The sequence below is a fragment of the Colletotrichum gloeosporioides genome (assembly GCF_011800055.1).
Source record: "Colletotrichum gloeosporioides strain Lc1 chromosome Unknown consensus_33, whole genome shotgun sequence".
NCBI lineage: Eukaryota > Fungi > Ascomycota > Sordariomycetes > Glomerellales > Glomerellaceae > Colletotrichum > Colletotrichum gloeosporioides.
In genome coordinates, this window is record NW_025544678.1 from 188,296 (window position 1) to 205,530 (window position 17,235).

General features: G+C 56.3%; 4 protein-coding genes across 4 annotated transcripts; 2 read left to right on the top strand and 2 right to left on the bottom strand.

The window, feature by feature from the left end:
* Positions 1 to 553: 553 nt before the first annotated feature.
* Positions 554 to 4,341, top strand: GCG54_00000095 (putative phosphatase PSR2; the record flags this gene model as incomplete). Its single annotated transcript, XM_045400238.1, has 6 exons — positions 554 to 1,642; positions 1,692 to 1,841; positions 1,892 to 2,191; positions 3,808 to 4,015; positions 4,138 to 4,233; positions 4,307 to 4,341. 6 exons carry the CDS (start codon positions 554 to 556, stop codon positions 4,339 to 4,341), a joined length of 1,878 nt encoding a protein of 625 aa, XP_045265888.1.
* A 2,831-nt stretch (positions 4,342 to 7,172) lies between these two features.
* Positions 7,173 to 11,334, top strand: GCG54_00000096 (Sterol 3-beta-glucosyltransferase UGT80B1; the record flags this gene model as incomplete). The annotated part of the gene is made up of 4 exons (XM_045400239.1): positions 7,173 to 7,410; positions 7,474 to 9,154; positions 9,240 to 10,087; positions 10,157 to 11,334. The coding sequence occupies 4 exons, from the start codon at positions 7,173 to 7,175 to the stop codon at positions 11,332 to 11,334; spliced, it is 3,945 nt and encodes a 1,314-aa protein (XP_045265889.1).
* A 228-nt stretch (positions 11,335 to 11,562) lies between these two features.
* On the bottom strand, positions 11,563 to 12,257 carry GCG54_00000097 (uncharacterized protein; the record flags this gene model as incomplete). The annotated part of the gene is made up of 3 exons (XM_045400240.1): positions 11,563 to 11,724; positions 11,801 to 12,118; positions 12,192 to 12,257. The coding sequence occupies 3 exons, from the start codon at positions 12,255 to 12,257 to the stop codon at positions 11,563 to 11,565; spliced, it is 546 nt and encodes a 181-aa protein (XP_045265890.1).
* Positions 12,258 to 12,811: 554 nt separating this feature from the next.
* GCG54_00000098 (uncharacterized protein) lies at positions 12,812 to 15,990 on the bottom strand (the record flags this gene model as incomplete). The annotated part of the gene is made up of 2 exons (XM_045400241.1): positions 12,812 to 15,793; positions 15,895 to 15,990. 2 exons carry the CDS (start codon positions 15,988 to 15,990, stop codon positions 12,812 to 12,814), a joined length of 3,078 nt encoding a protein of 1,025 aa, XP_045265891.1.
* Between the last annotated feature and the right edge of the window lie 1,245 nt (positions 15,991 to 17,235).

Sequence of the window (17,235 nt, forward strand, 5' to 3'; positions counted from 1 at the left end):
CGTCCACCGCGTCGATCGTTTCTATTCGAGACCGCTTCGCCTTCAATCTGGACCGCGCGACGAGCACTGCGAATTGGCCTTTTACGGCCGACATCAGCTGAGTTTAGGGGTTGAGGATTCTGGGAAAGCTTGCCGGACCCGACAAGAAAGGAGGTGAGTGACGACACTCTTTCTTTGCCTAGGTTTTCCAACCGTTACCCGCCGCCAACTCGACCACCTCACGACGCCCATCATCAACCCCGTGCTTGCGCGATCGTGTCGTGTTTGACCATGGGCATGATTGCTCCGTGATTTGTTCCGCTCCTCACGCGCACCATGTGCGTGTGCTTCGTGTCAGAGGCGCCTGCGCTATGCCAACAGCACCTCGGTCATGTCTTAGACCTTGGAATGAGAGGACGAGGCGGAACTGTGTCATGGATGATCTAGAATGCACACCGGGATGATTACCAGCCCCTCCTGAGTCCTCACCGCTCGGTCTCTCTCGTGTTGTCGCCTCGCTTGACCGGTTTTCGCGGCGTTTCGCTAATCATCCCCAATCTAGTTCGACAGCATCATGTCCGAGAAGCCACAATCATCCAACCCAGTCGACGAAATCACTCCGCAAATTCAACAGAACGGCCAGTCAAGTCAAGAAATGTCCAAGGAAAAGGTGCTTCTGGCACCAGAGGAGGGTGGAAATTCAAAGAAGGGTAGGAGCTTGCTGCATGTGCCATCACGGTCTTCCTCGCAGCGCAATCAATCCTCTCCGACTTCGACAGGGCTGAGCGGAGTCACAGTCAGCGATTCGAGAAACAGCATCGGCGGCCGATCAAAGGAATCCAAGGGTAGCATTCTGGGGCGGCATCGAAATGGCAGCGTCGGCAGCCATCGATCCGGCATCGAAACCGAACCGACAAACACCCCCGGCAACACCCAACCGAACTCCCCCGTGAATCCCCCGCAGAAGAAGAAGAAGGGCGGCATCTTCGCATTGTTCGGTTGCTGCGGAGTCCCCGATAACGCGAACGCTATTGAAAACGGCGACGACGCCGTCCACAAGCTCGACAAGCTGCCTGCGCGGCCGACAACTGCCAAGTCCCGTCAGCCGACTCCACAGGAGCAGCCGATCCCACCGAACAAGCCGCAAATCCACGAGAAGCAACCGCAGCCCGAGCAGCCAATGACCGCCGGCAACGAGTATAAGGGTAAGCGCGTCTCTAATACAACTACCGCCGACGACTCCACCGTCGGCGGCCAGGAGGGCTCCGATTCGAAGCACGCGACCGCCCTCGGTGCCGGAGCTAGCGCTAGCACAGCCGCGCCCGTCATCACCGTCGAGTCCACCACCGGCGAAAAGGTCCAGAATGCGCAATTAGAAGAGCCGGAGAAGAAGGATGTCGAGGGGGATGAGGCGATGCCCGATGCGACGCCCGAGCCCGAGGAGTCCAAGCAGCAAATACCGCCGCCGGTCGAAGACGCACCGACAAGTCAACAACTGCCGGGCCCTCCGCCGCTCCCGGCCGCCGAGAATGGATCCATTGATTTGGCAGGCCCCGTCGCTACCGAGCAGAAGTTCCTGCTGGGCCCAATTGCTCCCGAACACAAGGGCCGAAAATGTCTTGTGCTCGACTTGGATGAAACGCTTGTTCACAGTTCATTCAAGGTATGAGAGGTGCTCCATCGTTCGCCGTTTCAGTATTGACGTGTCGCAGATTCTTCACCAAGCCGATTTCACTATACCCGTAGAAATCGAAGGCAACTATCATAATGTGTATGTGATCAAGAGACCGGGCGTGGATCAGTTCATGAAGCGCGTTGGCGAACTTTATGAAGTGGTGGTCTTCACCGCGTCCGTTTCTAAGGTACGACACGCCGTCTCCCTACGACAACGCCGGAAGCTAACATTTTGCAGTATGGCGACCCTCTCCTGGACCAACTTGACATCCACAAAGTCGTCCACCACAGACTCTTCCGCGAGAGCTGCTACAACCACCAAGGGAACTACGTCAAGGATCTTTCCCAGGTGGGAAGAGACCTGAAAGACACAATCATCATTGACAACTCCCCCACGTCGTACATCTTCCACCCGCAGCACGCCGTTCCCATCAGCAGTTGGTTTTCGGACGCACACGACAATGAGCTGCTGGATTTGATTCCCGTTCTAGAAGACCTTGCAAAGTCGGATGTCCAGGACGTCAGCCTGGTTCTCGACGTTACACTTTGAAGCTGAAGATACCAATTTTTTTTCTTCGTTCATCACCTCCGAGGAAATTTGCAGGACCGCGGTCCCATCATAGCGGAAGGCGTTTGGGTTGCGATGGTTCGTTTCCAGCAGGTGTAGATGTATCACTGTCTAATCTTACCTTATAATGAGCAACGGCGGAGGTACCAGACCGAGCCAGCTCACGGCGGCTTGTACGCAAAGAGCTCAGGGGCCGCTTCAAATGACCTCGAGGATGACACTTCATCGAAAAACCTCGGATTCGGAAAGGGACACAAAAAAGGGGGCACTTGGGAGCTTGGGACGGCTGGACGCTGAGCTGCTGACGCTCTTCTGGCACCTTGGTGTGTTTTTTCTTTTTCCGGCGCCCATGTTTTGGAAGTGCACACGAGAGGAACCTCACGAAAGACACCCATCTGTTGTTGAAGACCAGTCACCACGAAAAAAAGGCGGGGAAGGATACCATGGGATGTCGTGTTGGTTTTCATTTGGGCAGGGGATGCCCTTTTCTGTGGCAGGATATTGTTTTCCCTTTGTTCATTCTCTCTAACTTTTGTTTGAATCGTACACACACAACACACTCTCACACCACCACCACCTCCTTCACCTCAAAGTCATATTCCTCACTCTCTTCGAGTCTGCCAGCAGACTCTTCTCTATTATTCTGCCAGTGTAGCAACCCAAGTGTTGAGCGGAAGCAGAGGACAGACGAGGGAAACCCTTATTTTATTGTATTTCAACTAGTGCTGCATAAGCTGGCGCCGATCAGATGGAAAGGTTTTGGCTGCAGAAAGCGGCTGCTTCCTAGATATACAGTACCCCCTCAAATTCAATGAAAGCGTTCAAAACTTGTCCGAACTACTGCTGTCCTGATGAGGTATGTGCCAAAGCGGGAAACTGGCGTTGGAGTGTGGACATGCAAAAGACGGGATTACCATGTCTGCCACGCGGTGACTTTGATCAGTTGATGGAACCAGGATGGGGCTTCCATTGTGGACCTGGAGAGGTCGGGTTAGGCGCTGTCGCTTGCTGTGCTGAGGTGACCTTCCGGCCAGGGACCCGTTAAGGTAGGTTCGCCGCCCCAGCCCAGGGGGGCCAACCTCAGTGGTTCTGGAACATCGGGTCGGAAAATCCCACCACCCCCGGCCAGCTGGCTGGTCCCCTTTCCAAAACTGTGGCCTCAACTCTGCACATTTGAGTCGCACCGTAGCCGACGCCCCCAGCAAGTAGCTCGATCGTCCAACACCTCCATCCACCCAGACCACAGTCCGTCCTACGTGTTTCCCTTCTTCGACCAATTCCGAAATCCTGCAGCGATCTTGGGATCCGTTTACCGTCACACTCCTTCACAATGGTTAGTCTTTCCTCGTCAATGCACGTCGGCGAAGCATAGGAGGCTCTTTGGGGGCTTAATTGTCCATCTCGCGATTCGGGAGCTCGCACGCGACCTTGCCCTCGTTTCTGGCCACACCTCTGTGGCTGAGGATGAAGCCGGCGCGTATAGGCTAGATGCTTAAAGCTCCTATCGTCGCGCGACACGGACTGTTGCGAAGAGCGCGATGGCAGGCAGAAGACAAAATGGTTATGCTGACCCGACGATTATACAGTCTTCCCCTCGTCCCGCCTCTCCCGTTAACTCGCCCGCCGCGGCCTCTGGCGCGAGCGTCGCCCGCCCTTCGTCGCCCACTCCCCCTGGTGGACCTCGCACCGCCATCCGCCGCCGCGCGGCCGCCGACCAGAAGGAGAAGATTGCGAATGCGCGCCCCAACAGCACGAGGGCCGCCGGTGCTGGCGGCAGCAGCAGCACGATGCTGAGTACGTTCCCCTTCGACCCTGGGTATTTGGCAGCTTGCCCTGCGTTCGCGACGTGGAGGTGGCGGAAAGAGAGACGACTTAGGAATGGGATAGAATTTGATGCTAACGCGTGGTGATTGCAGGGCTGTACACCGACGAGTCCCCCGGTCTCAAGGTCGACCCCGTCGTTGTCCTCGTCCTTTCTCTTGTTTTCATCTTCAGCGTCGTTGCCCTTCACAGTAAGTCAACTGCTCCCTTGCCCCAATGGCTCTACGGAGGGGAATTTGTCCTTTGCTAACAAACGGATTCCAGTCATTGCCAAGATCACCCGCAAATTCTCCAGCTAAATGTCCTGAACGAAAGTTGAGAGAAGGACGGATGACGCGATACGAGCCTCTTTCGAAAGCAAGATGAGGAGAACTTGGGGCTTTGGGCTGTGGCCCTAAGTGAGCTATCTATAGTAGCGGAGCCGTTTTCGTGGTGACCCGTCTCTGCAGCAGACTTGGTAATCGACGGATGGCCTCTGAGATGAAGGAAGCATTCATATATCAAACTACACAAAAGCAGCAGCCTTTTTGACGATAATGGAGGGTGGGATTTCGTGGCCTTGATTCAGAGGAAGACTGAAGGGTGCGGCGGAAAGACAGAAAGGGAAAAGCATGATGGTATGCCCGCCGCTGTATTATACCTCCTTTTTATGCACTTTTTATACCGACATGCGGTTTTTTGGAACGAGATTTTGACGAAGTTGTTCTACGAGCGTGAGGCCTTCCTTCCCGGCGGTGATACTGGCGCCCTCTCCCTTTAGTAAGAAGCTCAGGTCTCTGGTGACTTCTCCTTTGACCTGATGACCATGAGCTTCCTAATCGAGGCCGATCCACTAGGTCCACCGAGGCGAACGGGCTCTATGTTTACTGCTGTGGAGTTGAGGAATTGCCACGAGCGTGGGGAGGTGGGGCTGGTTGGGACGAGAAGCAAGCCATTCGAACGAGCAAAGCGTTGCTGCCCGTTTTGTCTTCTTCGTGTTCGAACGCGACTCGCGGCCTCCAAGATCATGCTAACAGACTTCGGTTGTTGCGAATATACCCCGTTGTCGAGGGGGGGATACCTCGGTCTTTGGAGCTGTTGGCTCTGGGAGACACCGCCACCGGGGCCGGAAACTGATGTCTGATGTTGTTTTGTTACGGGTGAGATTCCTGAGCAAGACATAGTGGTATGAATGATTATCCGATGACCGAACAAACCCAATTGGATTCTCTCTCGTACATGTAGGGTCGTCCGGCCAGGACCGGATCAGCTAGCATGTGCTTTCAGACTATTCCAACCAACTACCATGGAAGTATAACTTCCAGAACGGTGTATCGATTCATCATGCTTATGACAATGTTCGATTATAGAACTGCCTCGACTCTGGGTTTGCAGAGAGAGGTGTTCTTTATTTGATGTGAAGTTGATCTGTTGCAGGTAGGAGGTGAGGCGGCTCTGTTGTATTCGTTGTTCGTGATTCTGGTGTTGACGCGGTGTTCACCCTCCTAGTTTTAAGCCGAAAGATAGTCGAAGTCACTCGATGATAAGTTCCAGGCAGTTCACTTTTTCCAGAACGATGAAAACCCATTGCGGCCGTCTGACAGAGTACTTAGCGAAACTTCAGACGGTTTGAGCGACTTCTTACTGCCTGTGTAATTTGCAGTCTGCAACCCGTCTTGATACTCTGCCTGTGTTCGTATTCTTTCATCACTTTGCTAGATTCATCCGGGTCAAAACATCCATTGCACCAAAGTATTCCGTGGCTTTGCAGAACTACCGTCTGCGTTCCCTGAATAGTGAAGCCAGCGACATCGCGTAATCCACCGTCTGCTCATGACCCCATAGGTCACATCTCGACCGCATAGTTTCATATCTGCCTTCGGCGTTCGTCTCCGTTGGCTCTCATTCAAACTTTCCGCTTCCGATCCGGCACCGGGGAATAAAACGTTGGCCATGCCGACTAGGGGAGTCGTTTACCTCGTATCAGCCCACGCGTCCCTCACCTTGGTTTGATGAGAACCCCGATCCCACGAGGCTATCACTAGGCTCATCGCGACATTCTTGCTGCCTACGCCTACCTAATAGTTCTCTCCACCCCAGCAAAGAAATCGTTGCCAAGAATGAGACGCGCACGAGGCAGCACAGAAGGGAAAAAAGACGAAGACCCTGTTCGCCGTTCTGTGGCTGTGCGGGGAGGTTCGAGATCAGCGGCCCCCAATCGTCCCAACCAAGACCGTTCATTGGACTCAGACGCCGCCGCCCCTTCTGGGAGGATCTTCAGCCTGCGGCCCGCAATCCATTGGACGACCCGTTTAGGGTTGGACGTCATAGCTGCCTGCTGCTTTTTTGGTAGTGGTGGCAGGGGTGTCTGGGTGTGCAGTGTATGTACCGCTCCGTGCGAGTCCGAGTGTGCGATTCGCCCAGCGTTGGTGATGTTCGGTTTCGAAAAGCCAGTCATGGCATTGATACGCACCGTAGTTCAAGCTGGCATGGCATGGAATGGCGGCAGACGGGTGCGAGTGCGGGATGGCGGTGCTGTTGATGCATGCATCGTGTGGTGAACTGGGCCAAGGTCTGTTCGGTAGGGAACCTACCGTCAGGCGAGAGAACGTCAGCGCGCCCATGCCATAGTTACCCCACCTGCAATCATGTTCCTCCTGTTTGGTTGCCTCCATCCACTCTAGCTCTGGCGTGAGTTAGGTAGGTAGCACCAGGGTCTAGCCCATGAGCTTGATTGACCTTTGGCTCTGATGATGAAACGGGGCTGAATGTGCGTTGGTCTGCACATAAGGCAAGGCACATGCATCTTCAAATCCTGCATCTGCTCTTCGAAGCTTCACTCATCGGATTATCAGTGCCACTCGTCGACAACACTGGACACACGCGAAGTAGCTTTTGCTCAACTGTGTTTGCCCCTCTCGTGCCACTAAGCTTGCGCTCGTGCATTGCAACGGCGCTCCCTTGGCAGTATCCAGCGCGAAGCTCCGTCGACCATCGTTCTTCAATCACTCGAGCTTCTGGCACCGTCTTCACAACTCATCGACAGCATACCGGGATGATCTAACGTTCGACTCACTGCCATCAACCATTTCCATCGTCTCTGGTCGCTTTCCCCGTACCAGCCGGCGAGCCGCAACCGCAACCCCGCACCATGACGGCTATCAAAGGCCAAAAGGGCGAGAGCTCGAGCTCTGCCCCTCCCCCGCGCCGACCCAGCGACTTCGACCTCGACAGAACCGACAGCGCAGAGGTTCCCGACGCCCTGGTTTCCGATGGTTTCAGTCTGCCCTCTCTGGGAGCCGACGATGAGCCTCTGCCCACGTACGGCGACCTCCCCGACCAGCTCCATTTCTCCCAGTCGGGCGTAGAGGCGGGCGCCAATGTCACAAGTGCGTTCCCTCCATAGACTTTCTCTGGTAGCCTCTCAAGCCATAGCTAACTCTCGAACCCAGTCGACGGCCGAGTCAACATCAACATCAACCAGAGCGGCAACCGCCTCGCCGAAATCCTCGCACCGACCATCGCGCGAAGCCAGCTCCTCGCCGACAAGCAGCCCCAAGGGCCCCTCCCGCCCGCTTATATCCCACCGTCCCTCGGCGGTCAGCCAGGCCAGGTTCCTCCCCCGCAGCTCAACGTCGTTGTCCAGATTGTCGGCTCGCGCGGTGACGTGCAGCCCTTTGTCGCGCTGGGCAAGGTCCTGAAGGAGACGTACGGCCACCGAGTGCGCATCGCCACGCATAAGACGTTCCAAAAGTTCGTCGAGGAGAATGGGCTCGAGTTCTTCAACATCGGCGGCGACCCTGCCGAGCTCATGGCCTTCATGGTCAAGAACCCCGGCCTGATGCCCGGCTTCGACACCCTCAAGAGCGGCGAGGTGAGCAAGCGCAGACGGGGCATCGAGGAAATTCTGCTCGGGTGTTGGCGCTCGTGCATCGAGGCCGGGGACGGACTGGGCCCGCCGCCGAAACCACATGGCCGGGACGCGCCGATGGACGACTCTATGGGACTGCTGCCCGGCGATGAGTCGCAGAGGCCGTTTGTGGCGGATGCCATCATTGCCAACCCTCCCAGCTTTGCGCACATTCACATTGCCGAGAAGATGGGGATTCCACTGCACCTCATGTTCACCATGCCGTGGACGCCCACACGCGCGTTTCCCCACCCGCTGGCCAATATCCAGTCCACCAACACGGACCCGGTCATGACCAACTACGTCTCGTACGCGCTGGTCGAGATGATGACTTGGCAGGGCTTGGGAGACGTCATCAACCGCTTCCGAGAGAAGGCGCTGGATCTGGACCCCATGTCGCTCATCTGGGCACCGGGTGTATTGAACAGACTGAGAATCCCGTACACGTACTGCTGGTCGCCGGCTCTCATTCCGAAGCCGAACGACTGGGGCCACGAGATTGACATTTCTGGATTTTACTTCTTGAACCTAGCGTCGGCATTTACCCCGGACCCTGATCTGGCTGCGTTCTTGGCAGCCGGACCGCCTCCGGTTTACATCGGGTTTGGGTCTATTGTCGTGGACGACCCGAACGCGCTGACGAGAATGATTTTCGACGCCGTCCATCTCACGGGGGTGCGGGCGCTTGTCTCAAAGGGCTGGGGCGGTCTCGGAGCTGAGGACGTTGGGCTGCCCGAGGGCGTCTTCATGTTGGGCAACGTGCCGCATGATTGGCTGTTCCAGCATGTTTCTGCGGTTTGTCACCACGGTGGCGCGGGCACCACTGCAGCAGGAATCCAGGCCGGGAAACCAACAATCGTGGTGCCGTTCTTCGGAGACCAGCCCTTCTGGGGCGCCATGATTTCCAGGGCTGGGGCCGGTCCAGACCCCATCCCGTTTAAGCAGCTCAGTGGAGAGAAGCTTGCGGAGGCAATCCGGCATTGTCTAAAGCCCGAGACCCAGGCTAGAGCACAGGACCTGGGTAACAAGATTCGCGAGGAAAAGGGAACTGACGTTGGCGGTAAGAGTTTCCACGATCACCTAGACACCGATGCACTCCGGTGCTCGATCGAGCCCAGCAGGGCAGCGGCCTGGCGTGTAAGACGCACCAAAGTTCGCTTGAGCCCTATGGTTGCAGCGGTCCTGGTTGACAGGGGTTTAATCAAGTACTCAGACCTCAAGCTGTAAGTTGCTCACCGCCCAACCCGCCCCTGCGTCTAAGTGGAACCACACCACCCTTGCTCACACACACACGCACACAACTCACAGTTACCGACCAAAAGAGTACATCACTGACGGCCAGCCATGGGATCCCGTTTCGGCGGTGGCCTCGTCCCTGGCTACCGATCTTGGGAACATTGGCATGGCCGTTGCGGATTTCCCTCGCGAGATCTTCAAGAGCCGGAGCAAGGGTGACAAGACCCCAGAGCCCCCAGAAATCCCCTTCAAGGAGGGCTCGACGTCCCGTACGAGTCTGGTCCAGGGGAGTGACAAGTCATCAACTGCGGCTCCCAGCTTGCATGCATCCGAGTCTTCCACGCAACTAGGCCTGGTCGAAACAGGGGCCTCTACACCGACCTTGCCCTTGACCCCGCGTGAGACCACATCGTCTGCGCCCCCCTCCCATGCGCCTTCCGCCACTCCTTCCATGGTCTTCAGTGGACCAGATTCTTCTTCCATCGCTCCTACAGAAACAACAACATTTTCTGATCAGTCCCGTACCAGTCGACCGCCAGGAAGCCCAGGAAAACGATCTGCCATCAGGGACTCCTCCCCAGTGACCGTTGGAGTTGATACGGCTGTAGCAGCCGGAACGAGTGTTAGTCGAATCGTTACCACCGGTGTGAAGACACCAATGAACGTTTGTCTCGGTCTGGCTCGGGGTTTCCGGAACGCCCCGCGGCTGTACAACGACGACACGGTGCGCCCGCAAGAGAAAGTCACTGATTTCTCGAGCGGTCTCAGGGTTGCTGGGAAGGAGTTCGCATTTGGCATGTTTGACGGCATCGGTGGACTTGTCACGCAACCACTTAAGGGTGCTGAGAAGGAAGGCGGAAAGGGCCTCATTAAAGGTTTCGGAAAGGGTATTGGTGGTCTGATTTTTAAGCCTGCATCTGGTGAGTTGCTATTTCTACTTTTCATAGAGAGGCCATCAACTGTCTGTCGTCCATTGCTAACCCATACAGCCGTCTGGTCCATTCCAGCCTACACGATGCAGGGTGTACACGCTACTCTCCGCAACGCGTTTGCGACCAGCGTCCTGAATTACATCATAGCGTCCCGCATGAAGCAGGGGCAGCAGGACATGTACTGTGCCAGCATTGCCGAGAGGGAGGACGTCATTGTGCGGTGGAATAACAAAAAGTACGATTTGAAGAACTTCCAGGCTATGAAATTGAAGGAACAGCGAGAGAAGAGCGACCGACCTCTGTCGCCGCCAGGGAAGACCGACAGCGGGCTGTCGCCTCCCGTGACCGGTTGGGCACACACGAGACACATGTCTTTTGACGAGCGGAAGAGATTGCACGCCCGTAAGGAGGCATGGAAGAAGGGGCACGTGGAGGCCCTGGTCCCCGAGATGGAGGGAGACCTCCCGCCATCACCGCGAACCAGCACGACGACCGACAGCGTGGCCGAGGACGAAGAGTTCGAACGCGCCATTCAGGCCTCCATCAGGGAAACGTCTCGCGGAAATCCAGAGGACGACGCCAAGATTGAGCAGATTCTCAGGGCTAGCATCAACCACCTCCGCAGCAGCGGCCACCCGCTCCCGGACGCCCGCCCACGCCCAAAATCGCCCCGCCAACTCGACGAAAAGAACCCCGACATCTTCAAGAACTCGGAGCTGGAAATCACGGACGAAGAGTACCAGGACCTCATCGAGCAGGCGATTCAGCAGAGCATGGCCGCGCACTCTCCGGGAGGAGCCCATCAGTCTCCGCAGCGCACCCCGCAAGGAATCAACGACGAAAAAGAGTTCCAGCGGGCCCTCGAGGAGTCCAAGAATGTCGCGCCGCCGCCCGATTACGAAGACGACGAGGAGCTCAGGCGCGCGCTGGAAGCGTCCAAGATGCACCACGACGACGGCGCGGCGGACGACGACGAGGAGCTGCGGAGGGCGATTGCGGCGTCCGAGGCGGCGCACAAGGACCAGCTGAGCCGGGACCAGGCGGCGCGGACGGAGGAGGACATTGTGATGGAGTACGTCAAGAAGCAGAGCCTCGCGGAGGAGGAGTTCCGGCGGAACACTGCTGCCAAGGGCAAGGCGCTGGACGAGTCTGATGAGGATGACGAGGAGTTGAAGAGGGCCATGGAGGAGAGTCTGCGGGGTAGCGGGGGTCGGGCGGGGCAATCCAGTTTCTGAGAATGACTCTTTTCTTTTTTCGCTTCTTTTTGCTTTTTGTTGGGTTCAGAGATAGAAACGTATACTACGATACCAACGAGATAACGAAATAACGAGGACAATCTATTCACATGGTTGCTTTCCATCAAGGGTGTTCAGGTCTACCGATTCACATGAGCATGATCGTGCTGAAAAAGACCAGAGAGACTAATATTTCAGTCCGCCATGGGCATGAAAAACCTCCGCACGTCAATCCTTCCGCGGATAGATCGACGGCAGGTCAGGCGGACTGAACACGGCCCAGTTCCCATTCTCCCACGTCGGGACGGCCTTGTGGAAGCTGATCCGCCACGGGTTCCTCCCCTGCTCCTCGAGCTCCCTGACGCGCACGAGTTCGAATTCGTAGTATCCCTGGATCCCCCATCAGTTTCCTAAAAGACGTCGACAGAAAGGTGAAAGGAAGCAGAAACAATTGAAAAGGACTTACACCATTCTGCATCAACCCGCCACCCCGCGCGCCCTCTCTAACCAAGCTGGCCATGACATTCGCCCTAGCCCTGCACGTCTCGGGCCTCACCACCGAGGTCGAAGTCGAAGGCTGCGGCAGCTCCGCGACGATGCCCGCGAGAAGGTGCTGCGTCGCCGTCATGCCATCCAGCGCGCCGACCGCGGAGCGGGCCCAGTCGGCGGCGTCGGCGGTGGTGGGCGCGTCGGCGCCGAAGAAGGCGGCGTAGTTGAGCCGGATGCGCGGGGTGTAGACGTCTGTCGTCAGCTGGGCCGGGGAGTTCGTGTCGTAGGCGTGGCACTGTGTGTGTCATGGTGTAAGTCGCGGTTGCTAGGTTGCATAGGAAGGGAAAAGGAGGATGGAGGTTAGTTACCAGTTTGGTTATGGTGTCGTGTATGTTTGCGCGGTCGAGGAGGTATTCTTGGATATCGTACGTCATTTTTGGGTCTGATGTGAGTTACTTTCTTGTCTTATTTCATGAACCTTGGAGGAGGAAATCAAAGAAAAAATGGTCAAAGCTTATATATAAGTCCCTCGAACTTCATGTCAAATGGTCAATCTTCTCGTGGACCGCCTAGTTCATGGCAGTTGCCATGCTTAACTCCCGCCAAGTCGCGAAAGGAATCGCATCCATGGCCACACCCTCATTGCAAGGCGCTAAACTCCGGTCCCTAAAATCCGCTCACTTGATGCTTTCCGGACTTTACACAGCCTGCGGTCTTGTTCGCGCGAGAAGAATCACAAAATGAACCACCAAAAGTAAGTAGCTAATAGTATTGTTTCTCTAGTCAGTCTTGGTTCCAAGGACTGGAATATCTGCGGCCTAGTATACACTTCTCGTACAGACAAACTCGTTGGTTTGATTATCATTCTCCTTAGCTATCCTCCATTGTGAAATCCCTTTCGTAGTATTTTTGTGTACCAACTTAGCGAATGTGAGCATTGTCCGTAAGCCAATGCGTGGTATTATGCCAACACCGGGCAGGTGTGAAATTAATGCAACTTCTCCTTCAGGTAAATAACGGCTGCATATCCTGCACAGCACTTCGTAGTCATTCCGTGAGAACACCAAGGGCACTTCACCGTGGTCGAGATGATGCCGCTGACGCCCAGATTGCGGTCCTCGACCATGCCATCGGGCTTTGCCATGCATTCGTAAACCTTGCTCGGAAGGTCGTGCAAGAACTTGCAACTGCAGCATTCCACCAGCATCTTTGCAACAGGCTCTACGTTGCCATCAGGAGGCACGATAGACGACCGAGACGCACGGCTTGATCGCGGGGGAACCGGCATGGACTTGCGAGCCTGTTCCAAGTAATTTGATGGATTCGAGGGCGCCTTGAGAGAGACGATGGACTTTCTCGCATCGGCTGACAGAGGCGACGACTGTGCCACTGTCTTGTTCGCCGGGCTAGACGCCCGCTTGGCCGAGCGTGGCGGAGGAGGCGGCACCAGGGGCCGGGGAACAAGAGGCTGATGCTTCAGCTTCGGGAGGAAACTCGTGTCAAGAGCTAAATCAGGACTCGAGCGGCTCTTAGACAAGCTCGGGCGACGCTGAATGGAACTCCTCACTTGTTCCTCAGCCGTCTGGGGTGCATCTTCGAACTCCTTATGAGGAGATCTCCGGTCAAGCTCCTGAGAGTTAGAAAGAGACACAGAGGTCGTTGGCGATCCCGCTGCGGAAGCGTATTTGGAACCGTCCGTGAATCCAGGCGTTAGGCAGACATCACTGTCAGATTCGCAATCGGCAACGCTCGCCTTTCTGCCAAACTTCTCGGAGACAAGTGCTTCCAGCTCAGAAAGATGAGCCTCGTGGTTCTGCACCGGGATCTGCGGAGGAAGGCTGATTCTCGGATTTGAGGCGATGGGTGAGGTCGTGGCCATGGCCGCCTTGTGGGAAAGTCTGTATGATCTCTCGTCGTTGTCAACGACCACGGCCTCGTTGTCCACCCTGCGCACCTCCCCATCTACAGGAGGCAATCCCTTCTCAGACTGCGGCCTCGATGAGTCAGGTGTTGTAGCTGGCGATGGTGAAGACATGGGCTCTTCAAACGAAGACATTGAGGACCTATCTGTCGGACGCGCGGAAGAATCTCTTGACGGCATGCTGGACTCGGCAGACTCGACAAAAGGAGGGCGAACGGGAGGAGCCGAGAGAGGGAGATGATCCAGACTTGGGCTCGAGTAGCGGGAGCTTGACGTCGAATCCGGTGTCAAGGTGGTATCACGTACGGCCCGAGCGAAGTAATTTGAGACTGGGGGCTTGGAAGCGCTGGGAGAGACCCTGTGGAAAGCCGCTTTAGCGGCATCCTTGAAGCTTCTGATGGCGGCTCCCGGAGTTGGAGGAAGCTTCTCCCGGGAGGCAGACCTCTCAGGGGGCAAGGGGATCTCTGTTGAAGCAAGCCTTGACATGGGTGGCTGCTCTGACAGTGACCGTTCGAATGAGCCCTGCCTCGGGCTGCCATTGGCTGGAGGTGTATATGGCAGCCTGAAAGTGATGAGAAAGTCTTCACCCTGGCCATGAGGTCCATTGGAAGCATCGAGATTGGTCAAAGATCCGTTACGTGGAGGGAAGTTTGATCCCATCGGGCTGGTCTCCGACGAAGACGAGTAGGAGCGCCCCTGATGCGGCCGGTTGGACTGCGGCGGGTAGTGTGATCTGGCGGAAGATACTCTGACTTCATCCCTGTAGCCGGTGATTGAGCGGTCTCTGCTTTGTTGGCGGTGCTGGTGTACATAGCTCTCTCTTCTTCGGCCTCGCTCTTGCTCGAAATCAACGCTCGGCTCGACCAGGGTGAGTTCAGTTTCCTCGCTGTCCGTAGGCACAGGTACCTTGTGTTGCGTCGATCTGTTCTTCCACTGCTGAAGCTTGCTGACATCCGGTACAGGTGGTGCCGTGGGAGACACCAATGGCTGATTCCATGATGGGACCTTCATTGAGTTTTGCTGTGGCTTGGGTCGGAGACTGCGATCGTAGTCCATCCCCTCAAACATGGGTCCATCCGAGGCAGATCTCGGGAGTGTTGGAGGGTTGAACCCGCCAGCAACTTGCACTCTCACCTCGGGGCCGAAAGACTGAGCTCTCTGATTCATCAGGGAGACTGGTGGATTTGGCTTCCTGAGAGACATCCCGGCGGCGGCTTGTCTCTCTTGATCCAATTTCAACCCACCGATGAAGCTTGGCTCGTCGTTGGCCTGAGACAGCGGCTTCTGGCCGGTCAAAGCTGCCTTCAACTGCATAGCTACTGAATCTGATCTTTGCCTGGCGTGCTGCGGGCGCGGCGGCGGCGGTGCTGAGTAGAAAGCCTGAGTGCTGGCTGGTCTGATTTGCTCGTCGGCAAGCATGATGGGGCTTGACATCGTCCGGGAGGCATTGGGAGGTCTCTGTGAGGGAGGGGTCTTGTGCAGTTTGGCTCCTAGCCTCTTCGCGATAGACTTGGCCTCCTTCTCGGCCAACCTGTCGGCTTGCTCCTTCTCTTTCCTGCGCATCTTGTCTTCGTTCTTCTTTTCCTTCTTCTTCTTCTGACCGAAAGCTTCCCAGCTAGGCGAGTGGCAGATCGAGGAAGCGTCGTCTTCGGCTGGCTTATCCTCGTTATCGACGCCCAAGAAGGTCACGGTTTTCTGCTTATGTTCGTTGGATTCCCTTCCCTCTGAGCCGCGGTCAATCTCAGGGATGTTGTTGGCCGGCGGTGGCACAGATATAGAAAGGGAAGGGGCCGCAGTGGTTCTGCGCACAGCTTTCATGGCGGAAGGAAGAGGCTCAGGTGCTTTGGCGGGGAGCGTGTCCCTGCGGCGTGACTGCAAAGGAACAAGAGGCTTCACTGGCGGGGGAGGGTGTAGGGTTGGAAAAGGCGACAGCTTTGGAGGAGACTGGGGAGAACGGCCATTAAGTTGTTGATTCAGAACCTGCTGAAACGCCATGTGGGATAGGTGAGCGGGCGTGGGCATGGAACGGTGCCCCTGAAGACGCTCGAGCTACGAGGTGAAGCGTGTTAGTGGAGGGGAGGCTATACTAGTCAAATTGGTGTGGATGCCATCGAGGCTGAAGCTGGCGGGCTAGGACGGGCTTGGCTCACCTTTTGAATATGCTCGAGTTCGAGCATCTTCTGAAGGCTGTCAGACCTGTCGCGTCGGGGCTTGCCCGGCTTGCGTTGAGCGGCCGCGGAGGTCATTTTCGGGAGCAAATCGTTTCGAGGCGTATTTGGAGACGGGGATATTGAGGGTGGAGTCGTGGCGTCAAAGACGGAAAGGATACGCGACTAGCGGTCGCAGAGTGAGAAAAGAGGTTAAGGCGATGCTAGCTGTGGCGTCTCGATGTTGTCATAATCCTCGTTGACGTTTGTTCTTGTTTGTTGCAAAGATTGGCGAGATCGACGAGCGAGAATAAAGAAAAAAACGGTAAAACGGCTCGACGGAATGGTCGGAGGTTGCAGCAAGAGCTGGCGCGCGACGGTGAATGTGTGTTGTAAGGTAACAGCGAAGGCGAGGTGTGCGCCCGGAAAAGACGGTGAATGAGCGAGGCGATGAGACGAACGAGAGTCGGCAAGAGCTAATACGTAGGAGGATCGGTGGAGGGCAGGTCGAGGAGTGCACCGAAGTAACGTTGTCGTGGAACGAAAAGCAGATATCCAACGAGGGTGAGTTACAAGAAGGAAAGGCCAGCGGCAAGGTGATATTTGGGTCCGGTCAGGTCAGGACCAGGAGGGAGCAGCAGTAGCAGCAGCAAAGAGCAGAGCAGGAGCTGGGGGTCCAGGTTTGGATAAGGCAAGACCGGAAAAAAAGAGAACGGCAAGACGGGAGTCTAAAAGTGGTTCTCGAATGCGGGATGCAGGCAGTCAAAAGAAGGAACCGCAGATCGGGAAAGCAGCCCTGGTCGACGGAGAATCTAGAGCTTGTTTACCGGGAGAGACCCAACACCACAGACGGGACATGCATTGGCGGAGGCAGGAAACGATGGACAGCACTCTCTGCACCCGGCCAACCTGGGAAGAGACGGGTCAAAGTCAAGCAGGCTTCTTCACCACGACTGCAGTCATGCCATGGTTAGATTTCGTCAGGTCTCGTCTGCACGACAACCGGGAGGGCCATGGCCATCGAGCGGGACACGGACTGGGGGCATCGGCAACGGTCACGGGCGCCGTGGGGGAGACCTTGGATGGAAGTATGGATGGATAGATGGATGCCTACTCAACATGTCCAGCAAGAGACCAGGCGGAGGGCATCAGCATGTGTTGGTGGTTAGCATCAGCAGCAGCTAGTAGCATAAGCACCGCGCAGTCGTCCAATGGAAGGACCCGTCCGGCATTCGGCCCAAGAGTGAGGGTGCTCAGAGGTCAGCGCATTGCAACTTGGGATGACGATCAGCCCTCACTGCCGTCTGAGATGAGGACCGGGTACAGGAAAAGCTGCAGCAGGTG